This window comes from Chiloscyllium punctatum, chromosome 4 (assembly GCF_047496795.1).
Source record: "Chiloscyllium punctatum isolate Juve2018m chromosome 4, sChiPun1.3, whole genome shotgun sequence".
NCBI lineage: Eukaryota > Metazoa > Chordata > Chondrichthyes > Orectolobiformes > Hemiscylliidae > Chiloscyllium > Chiloscyllium punctatum.
In genome coordinates this window covers 18,320,739-18,338,144 of record NC_092742.1, presented here as the reverse complement: position 1 = coordinate 18,338,144, position 17,406 = coordinate 18,320,739, and the positions used below count along the sequence as shown (strand labels likewise).

General features: G+C 39.8%; 1 protein-coding gene across 4 annotated transcripts in view; it reads left to right on the top strand.

Moving 5' to 3' along the window:
• The window catches only part of LOC140476097 (poly(A) polymerase type 3-like), a 104,265-nt gene that overhangs the window by 24,991 nt on the left and 61,868 nt on the right, over window positions 1–17,406 (top strand). For 3 of the 4 annotated variants that reach the window (XM_072568163.1, XM_072568162.1, XM_072568167.1), the window contains exons 2-4: window positions 4,400–4,570; window positions 8,913–8,979; window positions 12,059–12,140. The exons of the other annotated variant lie outside the window; for it this stretch is intronic. In XM_072568163.1, the coding sequence (XP_072424264.1) occupies window positions 4,400–4,570; window positions 8,913–8,979; window positions 12,059–12,140 (320 nt within the window). The remainder of the gene's footprint in view (window positions 1–4,399; window positions 4,571–8,912; window positions 8,980–12,058; window positions 12,141–17,406) is intronic. 4 annotated transcript variants of the gene reach the window in all.

Here is a 17,406-nt window from a genome sequence, read left to right as displayed (position 1 = left end):
GAAAAGATTTGCACGGATGTTGCTAGGGTTGGAGGATTTGAGCTATCTGGAGAGATTGAATAGTTTAGGGCTGTTTTCCTTGGAGCGTAGGAGGCTGAGGGGTGACCTTATAGAGGTCTATAAAAATTGAGGGGCATGGATAGGATAAATAGACAAAGCCTCTTCCCTGAGGTGGGGGAGTCCAGAACTAGAGGGCAGAGGATTAGGGTGGGGGGGGGGGGCGGAGAGATATAAAAGAGATCTAAGGGGCAACTTTTTCACGCAGAGGGTGGTACGTGTATGGAATGAGCTGTCCGAGGAAGTAATGGAGACTGGTACAATTGCAGCATTTAAAAGGCATCTGGATGGGTATGTTATTAGGAAGGGTTTGGAGGGATGTGGGCCGGGTGATGGCAGGTGGGACTAGATTGGGTTGGGATATCTGGTCGGCATGGACAGGTTGGACCCAAGGTCTGTTTCCATGCTGTACATTTTTATGACTCTAATAGAAATCAGCCAGTGCTGGCTTGGCAGTTTTACAAGTATTTTAAAACCCTTTTTGCATTTAAAAATAAATACTGCGTCATCATTCAAAAAAGTCAAACAATTGGTAAGCGAGTAAAACATTCACGATGATAGAAATTTGAAGTATTTTCATTAACAGCTTTGTACTAATGGGCAGAGACGCATGGAGTTAACTTGATCCCAGTATTGTCAAAATAAATTCTAAAATATGGAATATTGAATGTGCTTAACTGTTTTTTTTAAATTTACTCATGGGTTGTCAGTGTCACTGGCTAGGCCAGCATTTATTGCCCATCCCTAATTGCCCAGAGGGCTGTTAAGTCATCCAAATTGCTGTGGGTCTGGAATCGTATGTAGATCAGACCAGGTAAGGATGACCTTTTCTTCGTGAAGAACATTAGTGAACCAGATGGATTATTTTGACAATCCGTAATTGTTTTTTGGTTGTTATGCTAAAGTACCTGCTCGAGACCACTCTGAATCCCTGAAGGACTCTACGTTTAGCCTTTCTTGGTTCGTCCTGGAGATCGTACTCTGCCTGTAAATGTTTTATATTCCAGCCTACCACAGTTTAGTTTAAATTATTATCTTTATTTACCAATGTTATACTACAACATAGATACCTACAAGCCAGGCTTGATCTAAGGTTCTGAAACCTTTTAGCAGAGTAGCGGTACCAGCTCTTACCCCCAAGAGCGCTCTCCAACTACTCCCCTTATTGCTGCAAACAAGCTGTCTTTATACAGAACTTGGTATTAAAGTTACAAAAAGCCACGTCCTTAATCAGATAAACAGCAATAAAATGGCAAAAGTTTATAGAGGAAGGGAAACTCATTGATAGGTCTGTGTATGTTTGACTAATTAAGCTACATCAAAGTGGGAAACCTTGATTCAGGTAGGCCAAATGGTCAATTGCTTTCTCGTACATCATAACGAGAGCCTAGTCTAAACTATGTGCCAAAGGTCATGGGGTCACCTTGGTCAGCTAACATGCCCAGTATCATTATCCTATGAAGCAGCTGTTTCTTTTTAAATCATCTTAGATTCCCAGAATGCAAATTAAATTCATAACTGTCCTGGGTCTTGCACTCCTGGGAACAACACACAAACATTCAATCCATGACAAGCCAGTGTACACACAAATCAGACCATGAAGAGTTAAACTTTTGACTAGCTTCCGTCCTGTCTACCTGTCTATGTCCCTTGAACCCTCCTGTCATTGGATGTAATTTACAGAAGAATGTTTTCTCTCTCTCACTTAGGCTGAAACTTGGAAGATGTTCACCTTTGTGTTTTCCTAGGCTGTAAAGGGTAATGAGGCATTCACAGTCAAGATGAGGGAGCTGAGCTTCACAAATTCAAATCTGCTCAGTGTGGTATACATCTAAATGTATCAGAATTGTTCTATTATGTGCATATACCACTCTGCTTATTAAATTACAAGTTCTTTTCCTATTGAGTATGAGTTTTAAGCGTATTTGAAATAAACCAGCAATTTAGCTATCCAATATCCCACTGTGAAATATGCGTGCCTCTGGCATGAGAAGGAAGAACTGGCACACATTGCACAAGTGAACAGATGTTGTCACCTTATTTATACTGATCCATTGATACTAAGAACAGATGTCCCCAATTCTTCTGAACGAATGCTACCACACCTCCCAAAAAAAACCCGGTTGAGCGCTTTCCAGCATCTCCTTAATTTGTTGAATTCAAATTCTACCAGCTGGATTTCAACCTGGGTCCCCAGAACATTAGCTGAGTTTCTGAATTAATACTAGTGATAACACCACTTGGTCATTACATCCCCCACTGTATTGAGGATTGCTGTCGGATGATGCTGCTGCTGAAACTACCAACAGTAACAATGAACATTTAGTTCAAATTTTAACACCATTTTTATTGGGATAATTTATTAATTTTTTTTGATACATTGCCTATAGTTAGTTTTGGTTTGTTTGTAATGTTAAGGAAACCATACAATGTTTGAATTAATGTTTAGTGATAGCAGTTTTTTCTTTATTCTATTGCAACAGAATTAATTTGAGGGCCAATTCAAGCTACTGAACTATCTCAGAAGTATCTGCAAAAGTCCACTTTGACTTTTGACCAAAAATAAATTGAAATCAAATTCAACTTCTACATATACACTAAGTATAAACTCCATAACTCTGCACAATTCATGGAAAAGGTGGTCAATATTTTCTTGTTTCTGCTATTTCTTTTGCCTAGTTTAAGCAAGAGCTATCATCATCATGCCACTGTTCTGTCTCTGAGGATGCTCAGATTAATTTTGTTCCTGAGTTGAAATGTCTCCGATCTAAGCTAAATTATATAGCCTACTGAAAAGACAATGTTGTGCATTTAGCTCAGCTGAAATGTTTACCTTTTTTAATGTAGGTTTAAAAAGCTCATGTGCAAAACAATTTTTATTAATTACTTTTAATTTGCTAATATGCTATGCTAGCTGTTGGGAACATCATTTGTGGTAATGCATCACCTCCCCTTTGTTTTTCATTGTGCTTCCATCCTCACCTGCAGTCCTATTATTATCCTGCTCTATCTTGCCAGCTGGTGCCAAGTTGACTGACTGTGTCATGGGAAAATTAGTTCACCATTAGATCATGTAATTTCTTGGTGCCTGCAAGTTAGACAATGTTCGTAAAGATCACCATTTCATGAATGATGGTCAGTTTTCTTTGGCCATTCCTGTTTTACATGCTTGTGAAACATCCAATGTGCATTGAACTTGACACTTACTCAGTTTTGCAAAGAAGAAAAATTAAATGTTAAGTTGACTTTTGAGGGCAATCTGTATTCTGTTCGCCAGCTACAGTATATATGTAGCAAATATAGGCTTTTTGTCAGCATACGAATCTATTCTATGTTGAAAACAATGTAAATAATTGAATCTCCAAGGGTGTTCTGGGTAATCTATTTGCCTTTGTGTGCGTCAATCATAGCGACTTTCAACAGAAACAAAGTCAGCCTGAGATGTCTTCATAGTACAACATTCTTGAAATGATAACCTCATAGCTTTCATAATGCTGAATCTCTCAAAACTTGACTGCTAGTGACTGGAAGAGGGAATTCTCAGTAATGCTATGCTGTCATTTAAAATCTGACTGCCACTCCTTGACGTTCAATTACATTGCCAAATTTTTCACCATTGACCAAAATGTAATTGGACCAGCTGCACTCTAATGAATAGATCATGATCTGGGTATTCTGTAGTAAGTAGCTCACCTGACTATCCAGAGCCTTTTCTACCAACCCCAAGGCACAACTTAAAAATGTGACAGATTATGTACTTGTCAGGACATTTACAACACGAGCCAACTCTGAGACCGAACAGCCTGCTCGATTGGCATTCCTTCCAAAGGAAGTGACAGCAATAGGCATCATCCACATGATGCACTGCAATAGTTCACCAAGGCCTTATCAACAGCATCTTCTCTGCATGGTGTCTATATCTTGAAAGCTAAGGGTAGCAAGCTTGTATGGATATCATCAGAAGTTCCCCATCAAGTCCTACCATTTTGACTTGAAAATCTGATGTCCATTCAGCATAGCTGAGCCAAATTCCTGGAATTCTCGTGTAATGGCCATGTGAGTAATCACGCCACAAATGGCAGCAGAACTCATGTCACCATTGCTCATTGGCAGTTGGAATGCACAATTGCTGGCAAAGCCCATGTCTCATGTACTCTACTTCAATGTCTTTCTTTCAGTTGTGATTTTGTGAGGTGTTAATGCTTGAATAAACATGCTTCACTCATTTGAGTTTAAATGTATTTGAAATCTTTTAATGAATATGAATCTCCAACATGAAATCTTGTTATAGATAGTAAGTACCGTTGTATGATTTGACACTTAATACTATTTTGGTCCACAGCCCTGCTGCAAATCAAGGATCTCTGCAGCTCCAGACTCACAAACATTATGGCATTACATCTCCAATTAGTTTGGCTTCACCAAAAGAAAATGATTATGTGCTTACTCAGAAACTCATTGAAGCATTGAAACCTTTTGGAGTTTTTGAAGAGGAAGAGGAGCTGCAGCACAGGTAAATTTTTCCAAGAATCAGCTGTGATAGGGAAGCTTTCAGTCTTAGAGTTTGAAATAGTTTCATTTCCCAGCTATCCTGACTTTGAGTTAAGTTTCTGTTTACTTGACCAGTCAAATTTAGTTCTTACAGTCTGGTCTGGGAAAGGACATGAGTCCCTCCTCCCAGGAACAGGCGAGTCTGTTAATTGTAAGTTTTTCATTCCCACATGAAATGTGATGCCTTATCTAGTTTGAAGATTGTGGGAGTTCTTGGCTCACATTTTAAAGTTGTTGTTTGTTAAACTTATTGTGCTTAGGTCTTCCATTTCCTGTAGCACCACACTAACTAAAAGTTCCAGAGCGCATCAGATCAGAATGATTAATTCATGTATTTTGTACCCGCTCCTAAGTCGACTTTTCCAGATTTAAATGAGAATGCTTGAGGTATCTACTTCCAGTATCAGCATTCTGTAACTGCAGCATATGATGTTTAGATACATGAGAGAAATAGATGTAGGCATTTAGCCCCTCACCTTTAGTACCTTTTTAATGAGATTGTGGCTCCTTTGTTACCTAATTATTATCCCCACTACTTTTGGTAATCAAAGACATCACAGTCAGTTTTAAAAGTACCAATTGATCTAGTGTGAATTGCCATTGGAGACTTTTTCTTTGAAAGATCTGTCTCTTTTATATTCTGTTCTATGGTTCTAGAGTTCCAGATATTCTGAATAGTTTTTTTTTTTGCTGTCTGTCTAGCCTTTTCTCTTTAATATCTTCAAAATGTCAAACCAAAAGGCGTGTCGACAGAATTTGCCAATTATAAAGACTTGGGTGAATAGAAATGTAAAATTCAAAAGTCATTTCGAAGACTATGCAAGTAGGCAAACGTATACATGATTTTCAGTCAGCAGATGCATGATGTCATTTACTTTCTACCTAAAAGGGCAGAACAAAGTACTTTGTACATGGTGAAATGTTAGAACAGTGGAAATCCAGATGCACAAATTCTTAAATGTCATCAACAGAAACATAGAAGAAACAAATATTGATTCTTCTAAATTCCAGGGTATAAAATCAGAGTTAGTGTAATCTCATAATTTAAATTTAAAGTTCAGATATAGTTTTAACCTTCGCAAGAGCGATTGGAAATGGACAACTAATGCTGGCCTTGCAACAATGTTAGAACATAGATCAGTACAGCACAGAACAGGCCCTTCAGCCCACGATGTTGTGCCGACCACTGATCCTCATGTATGCACCCTCAAATTTCTGTGACCATATGTATGTCGGAGTCTCTTAAATGTCCCCAATGACCCTGCATCCACAACTGCTGCTGGCAACGCATTCCATGCTCTCTCAACTCTGTGTAAAGAACCCGCCTCTGACATCCCCTCTATACTTTCCTCCAACCAGCTTAAAACTATGACCCCTTGTGTTAGTCATTTCTGCCCTGGGAAATAGTCTCTGGCTATCGACTCTATCTATGCCTCTCATTACCTTGTATACCTCAATTAGGTCCCCTCTTCTCCTTTTCTCCGATGAAAAAAGTCCGAACTCAGTCAACCTCTCCTCATAAGATAAGCCCTCCAGGGCAGGCAGCATCCTGGTAAACCTCCTCTGAACCCGCTCCAAAGCATCCACATCTTTCTTATAATAGGGCGACCAGAACTGGACGCAGTATTCCAAGTGCGGTCTAACCAAAGTTTTATAGAGCTGCAACAAGATCTCATGACTCTTAAACTCAATCCCCCTGTTAATGAAAGCCAAAACACCCTATACTTTCTTAACAACCCTGTCCACTTGGGTGGCCATTTTAAGGGATCTATGTACCTGCACCCCAAGATCCCTCTGTACCTCCACACTGCCCAGAATCCTATCCTTACTCAGCTTTCAAATTCGACCTTCCAAAATGCATCACCTCGCATTTATCCAGGTTGAACTCCATCTTCCACCTCTCAGTCCATCTCTGCATCCTGTCAATGTCCCGTTGCAGCCTACAACAGCCCTCTATACTGTCAACGACATCTCCAATCTTTGTGTCGTCTGCAAACATGCTGACCCATCCTTCAATCCCCTCATCCAAGTCATTAATAAAAATTACAAACAGTAGAGGCCCAAGGACAGAGCCCTGTGGAACACCACTCACCACAGACTTCCAGGCAGAATATTTTCCTTCTACTACCACTTGCTGTCTTCTGTTGGCCAGCCAATTCTGTATCCAGACAGCTATGTTCCCCTGAATCCCATTCCTCCTGACCTTCTGAATGAGCCTACCATGGGGAACCTTATCAAATGCCTTGCTGAAGTCCATATACACCACATCCACAGCTCGACCCTCATCAACTTTTCTAGTCACATCCTCAAAGAACTCGATAAGGTTTGTGAGGCATGACCTGTCCCCCTCAAAGCCGTGTTGACTGCATTTAATCAAGCCATGCTCTTCCAGATGGTCATAAATCCTATCCCTCAGAGTCCTTTCTAACACCTTGCAGACGACAGACGTGATATCAAACTAAAGAATAAAAAACAACATGCTGTTGATTATTGACTGCACCTTATCCAAGGCAAGTATACCTCTGCTGAAGTATAATGCTTAGAACTGCTGACACTCCGTGTGGTTTTACTCTGATTTTATATTGCTGTAGCTTGACCTTTTCTAGTCCCCTCTGGTCTAGAATAATATTCCACCAGATAAAGTGTTGTTATTCCTGTTTGTTAGTTAATGCTCTTAGGTTTTTAACATTTTAGAGGGTGCTTTGTTTTGCCATTTTACCATGCTTTTAATCTATTATTTATACTGTCTTTTCCACCTGAGCCCTGAAGCAGCTTGCCATGTCTTGAAAACAATAAATTCCCAAGTAGCGGGTGCATAGGAATACTGCCTTCAAGTCACGCAATGTCCTGACTTGGACATTCACAACATTTTGTCGCTGGGTCAAAATACTGGACTAGACAATGGGATTAAAAGTCTAGATTAGAGTGGTGCTGGAAAAGCACAGCAGGTCAGGCAGCATCCAAAGAGCAGGAAAATCGACGTTTCGGGCAAAAGCCTTTCATCAGGAATAGCGGCAGGGTGCCTGCAGGGTGGAGAGATAAATGAGAGGGGGTTGGGCGTGGGGAGAAATGGGATGACATTCTTAACTGAGATAATGGTTTACCAACACTTGATGGCTTAATGGTTAGCACTGCTGCCTCTCAACGTCAGGGACGCAGGTTAGATTCCGGCCTTGGATCATAGAGTCTGTGTGCAGTTTGCATAGTGGTCCTGTGTTTGAATGGGTTTTCTCCCCAGTCCAAAGATGTGCAGGTTAGGTGGATTGACTATGCTGACATTTCTCCATAGTGTTCAGGAATGTGCAAGTTAAGTGGTTTAAGTCTGAGGTTACAGGATATGGTGGGGGGCTAAGTCTAGATGGGGATGCTCTTTGGAGGGTCAGTGCAGACTCGTTGGGCCTCCTTCCTCACTGTAGGGATTCTATGAACACCTTTCTTTTTGGCAACAAGGCCAGGGCAAGTTTCAGCTTACTACTTATATCTGTATTTTAAGGGAATTAAAAATAAATGTCCAGGTGAATAACTGCTTTCACTTTTAATCTGACTTTCCCCTCTAATATGCCAATGCCAAAACTTTCTTTAGATCAGTCTGTTTGATTTCAAACCAGAAGTGGATTGTGGTGTTGGTGACTTTTTGAAAGATTGCGTGTTTGACTGACTCTATCTTTTCTTAAATTCTTAATGTAATGTGTTCTGCTTTGTGAAAGCTGTGCACTTTAATTTGTGCATATTGTAGCAATGAGGGCATGTTGGCCCAAATTGCTATAATTTGGGAAGAATTTGCATGTTCTAGGGAGTGTTATACTGCAAGTTGTAGTGGTAAGGGGATCAAAAGTTCCAGCACTGGCAGAATGGAGTTGAGGAACATGATCAGACGGCAGAGCAGACTCGGTGGGCTGAATGACTTAATTCAGCTGCTGTATGTTCTATAATCTGTAGATATCCTTTCAGACTCCACCCAGGATGGACTGACCCTATTAGTTTTTGATTTAAAATTAATTTGGAGCACTGGCTTTCTCAAAGCTTTATTTCCAAATGATATCACAAGGTTGTGACTAAAGAAAGCCTTGTTGCAAATACTGATTAGATCAGGTCTGGGTGAAAAGTTGACTGATAGTTTATAACCCTTCAGCATTTACAGTACTCCTTATTTTTCAATAAATGTGGATTGACCACAATAGTTTCACTTGTTATAGGTATTTAATATTATAAAGTAAAATGATGAAAGGAGAAGCAATCTTTCTTTTTGAAAAGAAAACTTGAGATACATTTATTGAAGGTTTAATTGCCTCCTTATCTTGCAGAATTGCAATTCTGGGAAAACTTAATAGCTTAGTTAAAGAGTGGATCCGGGATACCAGTGAAATTAAGGTAAGGGCAGTGATTTAAGTGGGGTTTACTTTGTTCAGTACGACATCATATCAACTACCACTTGGAACAAACAGTGTAGATGAGATTTCTCCATGAAGGTCGTAACCATGTTTCGGAAATGATGTGGCGGAGCCGGTGTTGGACTGGGTTAGACAAGATCAAAAATCTTTCAACATCAGATTATAGTCCATCAGGTTTATTTAAAAATACTAGCTTTTAGTGTGCTGCTTATTCATCAGAGTGTTCGTGTGAAAGGAAAACCTTAGAAACAGAATTTATAAGTAAATGATCAAAGGGTCATACAACTCATGTGAATGAATTGAACGCACATAAGATGGCTCTTAAAACTTTAGAATGAAGGTACAGGTTTTGATTGATTAATATGCAAATCCCAGAATTTCTTTCAAGTCACTGCCTTGAGCCAACGTAAGGTATAATCAATATAAAGGAGGTGACTCCTCCGGTCAGAGTGTATTTCAGGCGTGAGGTCTTGTTTGGTATCTGTCGTTTATTTCCTGCAGTGCATCTCAAACACACACGCACACTCACCCTGGCCCACCACTACCACCATGTGCGCATGCACACTCGCTCTCACCCTCTCTCTCGCATACGCATGCGTGTGCACATTTTCCCGTACTCTCATGCATGCACGTGTACACACAGCTGTAGAATGAATTTGTGTTTGTAGATACATTGTCTCGTTCAAACAACACACAATGGGTAAACAGTCAGTCAATGTGGCATTTTATAAACTCCGACTTTGGAAATAAAAGATACAAACTCTCAACAAAACCTCACGCCTAAAATACATTCTGAGCAGCGGTGTCACCACCATTATATTGCTAAGACAGGACAGTGACTTGGAACAAAAAGTCTGGGGTTTGCATATAATCAATCAAAACTTGCACCTCCATTCTCACTGAAGATTTAAGAGTCATCTTATGTGTTCAATTTATTGAGATGAGTTTCATGACCGTTTGATCTTTTCCTGATAAATTGTGTCAAAGGTATGCCTCTTTCTCTCTCACCTGATGAAGGAGCAACGCTCCGAAATCTATTATTTTAAAATAAACCCATTGGACTGTAATCTGGTGTTGTGTGATTTTTGTCCATTTAGTAAATAAGCTGCTTGTGTTAATCAAGTGGAAAAAGTTTGTAATCCTTCCCAAGAAATTGGAAATCATACCTGAGAATTAATCAAATGACAGGATGTTTAAAATTATGTAACTGCCAAATATTTAAAGCATGTTGTGTTAAATACATACAGTAGGTTTGAGGATTCACGGGTAAGGAAACTAAATTAAGACTCTACCTCTAGAAAGTACTACAAATTAAGCAATAGATATGCCAAGAAGTGTAAATGCTCTCAAACCTATACTGAGGTGGCATTGACCTGTGAGCTCAATTTTGGTATACTGAATAAATCTAGCTTTGCTGTTGATTTAGGAAAATATTTACATATGTTGAATGTTATATTTTCTCAATTGGTAACAAACTTGGCCCCCCCACCCAACAATTTGTGGATGAGAATACCAGCACCACTTCAGGATTTGAGTACCATAATTTTGCTCATGATTTGGAGATGCCGGTGTTGGACTGGGATGTACAAAGTTAAAAATCACACAACACCAGGTTATAGTGCAACAGGTTTAATTGGAAGCACACTAGCTTTCGGAGCGACACTCCTTCATCAGGTGATTGTGGAGGGATCGATTGTAACACAAAACTTATAGCAAAAATTTGCTATAAATTCTGTGTTACAATCGATCCCTCCACAATCACCTGATGAAGGAGCGTCGCTCCAAAAGCTAGTGTGCTTCCAATTAAACCTGTTGCACTATAACCTGGTGTTGTGATTTTTAACATAATTTTGCTGACATTCTAGTAATTTGCTAGTAACTTGACACCCTGTCTTCTTGCTCAAATGGACTTAACATGCCCATGGCAATAATTGAAGCAAAGCTATGAGGTCATCTGTATCCTTAAGCTTGCAGTTCCTTGAATTGGCTGATTCATTCACTTAACGAGTTTAGAGAAGATTTGTAACTCGGGTTGAGGTTTTGGATGTAGGTTTGCTAGCTGAGCTGCAAGGTTCATTTCTGGACATTTTGTTACCCTACTAGGTAATATCTTCAGTGGGCCTCAGGCGAAGCAATGCTGAAAATTCCTGCTTTCTATTTAAAATGTTTGGATTTCTTTGGGTTGGTGATGTTATTTCCTGTGGTGAAGTCACTTCCTGTCTTTTTTTTCTCAGGGGGTGGTAGATGGAGTCTAAATCGATGTGTTTGTTGGTAGAGTTCCGGTTGAAATGCCAGGCTTCTAGGAATTCACGTGCGTGTCTTTGTTTTGCTTGCCCTAGGATGGATGTGTTGTTACAGTCGAAGTGGTGTCCTTCCTCATCTGTACGTGAGGATAGTGAGAGAGGGTCGTGTCTTTTTGTGGCTAGTTGGTGTTCATGTATTCTGGTGGCTAGTTTTTAAAAATGAAACTAGCCACCAGGATACATGAACACCAACTAGCCACAAAAAGACATGACCCTCTCTCACTATCCTCACGAACGGATGAGGAAGGACACCACTTCGACTGTAACAACACATCCATCCTTGGGCAAGCCAAACAAAGACACGCACGTGAATTCCTAGAAGCATGGCATTCCGACCGGAACTCTACCAACAAACAGAGTTAGACCCCATTTACCACCCTCTGAGAAAAGGAACAGGAAGTGACTTCACCACAGGAATGACATCACCAACCCAAAGATATAAATAGAAAGCAGGAATTTTCAGCATTGCTTCGCCTGAGGCCCATTGAAGATGCTACCGAGTAGGATAATGAAATGTCTGGAAGTGAACCTTTCAGCTCAGTGAGCAAACCTACATCCAAAAGATTTGTTCAGAGTTCTTATTTGTGGGAGCTCTTTGACTACCTGTATAGCAGCAGTTAGCTTGCTTCAGATATTTAAGTATTTTGTGACATCATGAAGGACCTAATGGGGTTCTGTAAATAGTGAGGTTAATTTGTCCTGTTGAACATGTGGATACTGATGACTGACTTTACAGCATCATTTACTTCTTTCCAGAATCTTCCATCGTCTGTAATAGAGAATGTTGGTGGAAAAATCTTTACGTTTGGTTCCTACAGATTAGGGGTGCATACAAAAGGTACGTTGTATATATGAATGTCGTCATTGCACACCTGCAGGTGTATAATTTTAGAAAGTGGAATTTCTGCAGCGGCAGATTCCTATAACCACTGTGTGGCATGAATGTACAAAAGGAAACTGATTTTTTTTCTCTATTTATTGTCACATCTACCAAAGTGCAGAGTTTTGTTTGCAGGCAGGTCATAGTAAGCAAGGACGTACTGATCATCAAGTAAGGCATAAAGGTTATGCTGCACAGAATGAGTTAGGCAAGATCAGCATTAACAAGAAAATAACATTATTAGTAATTTTTACAGATCTAGGAAAGTGTAGAACAATGATAAGAAATGTTTTAGGCCTGCTGGATGGAGCTCGCAAGGAGTTGTCTGGTGTTGGCACTATCTTGAACCCTTTGGACAAAGCTACTGTTGATCCACCAATACTGGCTAAAGCTCAAGCCTTTAATGACTTGTCTCTGGGTATCATTGTTCATTAATGCAATTTTTAATGCAGCAGTAGGAAGTACAGCAGAGGGAACAAGAATCCAGTTTTGGATTAAGTGGGATATTTAACAAATAGTGTTTAAAGTCTAGCTGATCAGGCTCTTCATGCAAATTCCTTCAGTCTGGTTCTCAGCTCTATTTGTCCATTGAGCATTGAAACTACTTCTGTCTGAAAGATGGAAAGATTTGATTCCATTAGGTTCATTTTAGACCAATGAAGAACCAGGATTTTGAATGAATTGAAAAAGAACTTTTTGTGCTGGTAAATTTTGAAAACTTAAATTTCACTCTTTAAGTCATGGGGCAGCAAAAATAGTAGTAAGTGGACCAATTTACTAAATATTAAAATACTGGATATACTCAGCTGAGGCAGCATCTCTGGAAAGAATTAAACAAAACTAAATGTTTCAGATTCTAGACCTTTTTGATAAGAGCTAGCGGAAGTTAATGTAACTGGTTGTAAGTGAGGGCAGAGGGTGAGTGAGGGGAAAAAAAGGGAAATTCAGTGTACTGTGGAAAGTATGATTGGCAATGGGTACCCTCTGTAGAATACATGAGGCATAACAGTCCATGGAGCAAAAAAATGAAATGCAGAGTTTTTAAATTGTTGACAAATGATAAATGAGAAGGGTTAAGCTTTTTAAACTGCTTAAGGTTTTTGTTTCCATGTAAAGTGATTTTATTTTTAGTGTGATCGGGGAGCTCCAGGTGATCTTTGCATACATAGGCTGGAATTTTTTTTGTTTTCCTGAATTAAATTATTAAATGTGATTTTAATAACTTGCTTCAGGCTTTTTTCAGTCTACAAAACAGGTGATTGCTTTGAGATGGTGAGCTGCCTTCTGAAAATGTAGGAATTGAGTTAGTGTAGGTATTCTGATGGAGGAGGCTTCATGTTTTTGACCCTGTGACAATGAAGTAATGGTATGTTACAAGCCAGTGTATTGTATAATGTAGAGGACCACCTCCAGGTGGTGCTGTTTCCCTAAACATCTACCCTTCCTCTCCTGTGTGGATTTGAAAGGTACTGTTAAAGGAATCACGGCATGTTGTTTGTAGATGGCATGCATTGCTGCCACTTTGTCTAGTGGCAGAGGTAGTGTGTTACGAGCTCTGAAGAGAAAAGTAACATTTAAAATCCAGATTCGCAACAACAAAACCTACAGACAAACCAACGGAACACCCATGGGATCTCTGATATCAGGAATCTTAGCAGAGGCAATAATGCAGAGACTCAAACAAACAGTTCTGCCAAAATTTGGGTCTGCTAAATGGATGTCGTCATTAAACTAAACAAGTTTAGAGGAAACCTTCAAGACCATCAATAATACCCTTACTGGCATAAAATTCACTAAAGAGGAGGAAAACAACTGTTCCTAGATGTCACCGTAGAGCGAACAGTCAAAGGGGAACTTCAAACCAGCAGCTACAGGCAAACAACACATACGAACTAAATATTGAACTATAGAAGCAATCATCCCAACACCCGCAAACTAAGCTGTATCAGAATGTTATTTCAACAAGCCACCACACTGCAGCACCGAGGAACTACGCAGAGCAGAGGAAAATCAGTCTATTCAAAAAGAATGGATATCCAATGAACACAGTCCGTAGATTTCTCAGCAACAAACCCAAACAAGCAGACAAAACACATCCAGAAACCCTAGCCACTCTCCCCTATATGAAAGACATCACAGAAATGACTGCTAGACTATTCACTCCTTGGCATCATGGTAGCCCACAAACCCATCAACACACCAAAACAACAGCTTAATGAACTTGAAAGACCCTATACAGATAACAAGCAAAACTAATGTCATTTACAAAATACCTTGCAAGAACTCTAAGAAACACTACATTGGACAAACAGAAAACTAGCCACCAGGATACATGAACATAGCCACAACAAGACATGACCCACTTTCACTAGTATCCTTAAATATGGATGAGGAAGGACACCACTTTGAGTGGGACAACATATCTGTCCTAGGACAAGCCAAACAGAGACATGCATGAGAACTCCTAGAAACATGGCATTCCAACAAACACATTGACTTGGATCCCATTTACCAGCCTCTAAGGAAAAAAGAACAGGAAATGACATCACCAACCCAAGGAAACCCAAACCTAGCAGGAAAAACCAGCAGTGCTTAGTCTGGAGGCTTGCTGAAGATGTTACCTAGTAGGGTGAGGAAACTTCTGGCAATGAACCTTCCAGCTCAGCGAGTAAACCTACATCCAGAACCTCAGTCTGAGCTACAAATCTTCTCCAAAACTTTAACTTTCAGTTACTAATTGAAAGCATGACACAGTAAGGTTTCACTTCAAATTTTTACTGTATCAAATAACTAAAAGCACTGGCTAAATGCTGCTTCGTTCTTCTAGGCACCTGTTTGCTCTAAAGCATGATTAGAGAAATTTGTCTTATATTAAGTTTTTTGTTTATATTGCACTTCTCGTGGAAATGTCATTTTTGGAGGCAGTTCATGGTTCCCAGTTTCCCTTGTATTCTCATTTGATCAAGAAATAACTTTGATCAGAAGTTTCCACTCACTTTATCCCCAATTTTTTGGAAAGGTTTTTTTACTTGACTACAAGCAGTGGATTTCTTTTCAGATTATTCTTTCCCTGGCCATAAGATAAACCTTAATCCTTGGGTGACTAGAGTGCATGTCTTTCAACTAGATGTCCTTTTCCACATCTGATAGTAACTTGTAATGTCGAGCAACCTTTTACTCACTGACCGCACAGAACCTTTGCCATCTATGATCTCTATTGCCTACAAATCAATCTGTCACCTAATCTCAAAAATAGTTACCTCTGCCGTGTTCATTATATCCAGGTAGCAATGCTTGAACCAAGGTTTCTCTAACCATTAGAAGTAAGTGGACAGCTTACGGCATGACTGTTGACAGCCTTTACCTTTTTGGGTCTTTGGGAGACTTATGTACTCAGACTGCAGCCCTTGTCTCAAAGTATAAGCTACTTGCACCTTCATGTTAATCTTCACCAAACATAATGTCCAGGCATTCTGAGTCTGAGAGCTGGTTGTAGAACCACCATCTTTTACTCAATATTTAAACCAGCAGGTCCAAAATATTCTAAACTTAAGCACTGTTACAATTGTGGGGTTAATTGGTATATTGGGAGCAGATCAGTAGGTTGACTTCTGAGCATAATTGGAGCTGCACTCATCCAGGCAAGGAGTGTGTGTTACATCACACTTGTTCCTTGTAGATAGTGGACAGGCTTTGAGGTGTCTAGGTTTAAATTGTTCACTGTAGGATTCTGGTCTGTTTTTGTAGCAATGATATTTGTAAGACTGGTCCAGCTATATATTTCCTGTCAATGGTAACCATTAGGATGTTGGTGAGAGATTTCTGTGATGGCAGCAAGGAAGATGGTTAGATGGGTGTTGGCTAGTATCTGTGACATGAATATTTCTTGATAGTTTCAGTCCAGTCTGCATGTTGATCAGAGTTTTGCAGAATACAGGCATGAATTACTACTTCATTATTTGAGATGTTGCAAATATTCCTGAATGGTGCAAATATCTGATGACATGTCACTCTGAACTTAGGATGGGTTCAATAAGGTCATTGATGAACTAATTAAATGTGGTAGACCCTAGGGCGAAACTACCTTGCAAAGCCCTTTTTCAAAACCAGCATCCTTTTTTATGCTAGGTTTGACTCTATCCACTATACAGTTTTCCTCTTGATTCTCATTGACTTTAATTTTGTTAGGACTCCTTGATGCCATATGTTGTCAAATACCACCTTTGGCAACAACTGAATTCCCCGATAACCTATTTGGATCAAGGTTGTAATGAGACCTGAGCTAAATACTGGTGAACAAGTCCACACTGAACATCACAGTGGATTCTTGTCATTTGATGGCACTATTAATATTTTTCTTCATTTTGCACATGATTTGAATAAATTTTTGGACAGCAATTGGTCTAATTGGATTTGCCTTGTACTTCGGTTAACTGAGAATACCAGGGCTCTTAATCACTTTTGGCAGAGGATACAAGTATTCTGTACTGGAGCAGTTTTGCAAACCGTAAACTCAATCTTTAGCATGTCTTCAGTATGACAAATGGGATGTTATAGACCCCCCCCCCCCCCCCCCCCTAGCCTCTGTTGTACCCATTGACCTTTGACCATTCCCTGATGTCACATGAAGTGAATCAGATTGTTTCAAGACACCGTAGAGAAATATCACCAGCAATATCTCTAGAATCCTGCAAATACAGTGGCAGAGCACCTATCCTATCAGTGTGTGCTCTCAGGTCCAGCAGCACAAGCATGAGATCCTGTAATGTTGAGTTACAGGCTGCATCATCCACATAAAACATAATTCTGTGCTTTGACAGGATCTGGTTATCAAGAGTGCAAAGAAAATAGTTCTCGGATGTCCTGAAAGCCTTCCTGGGAGAAAAGAAGCAGCATCCCAACAAGCCATGTAAATCTCTTGGCTGAGACTATCCCAACTGGAGTGGAAACAACTGTGAAGTTGCTAGCCATTGAGTATTTCAAGTATTCTGGTGGAAGCTAAACATAAATGCAAAAGAAAATGTGATTGTACCACGCACCACCTCAAACTTTACCTGTGGCAGTGTGGGCTGATCCTGCATTGAACTCTTTACAGTCAACTCAGGACCCACAAAGTGAAGAAGGCATCAACGTTTACAAAGATCCAATAACAAAACACTTAGAAACTACCAATGAAAGTTGATGTGGATTTGTGAAAAGGACATCACATTTGCCAGCCCATGAG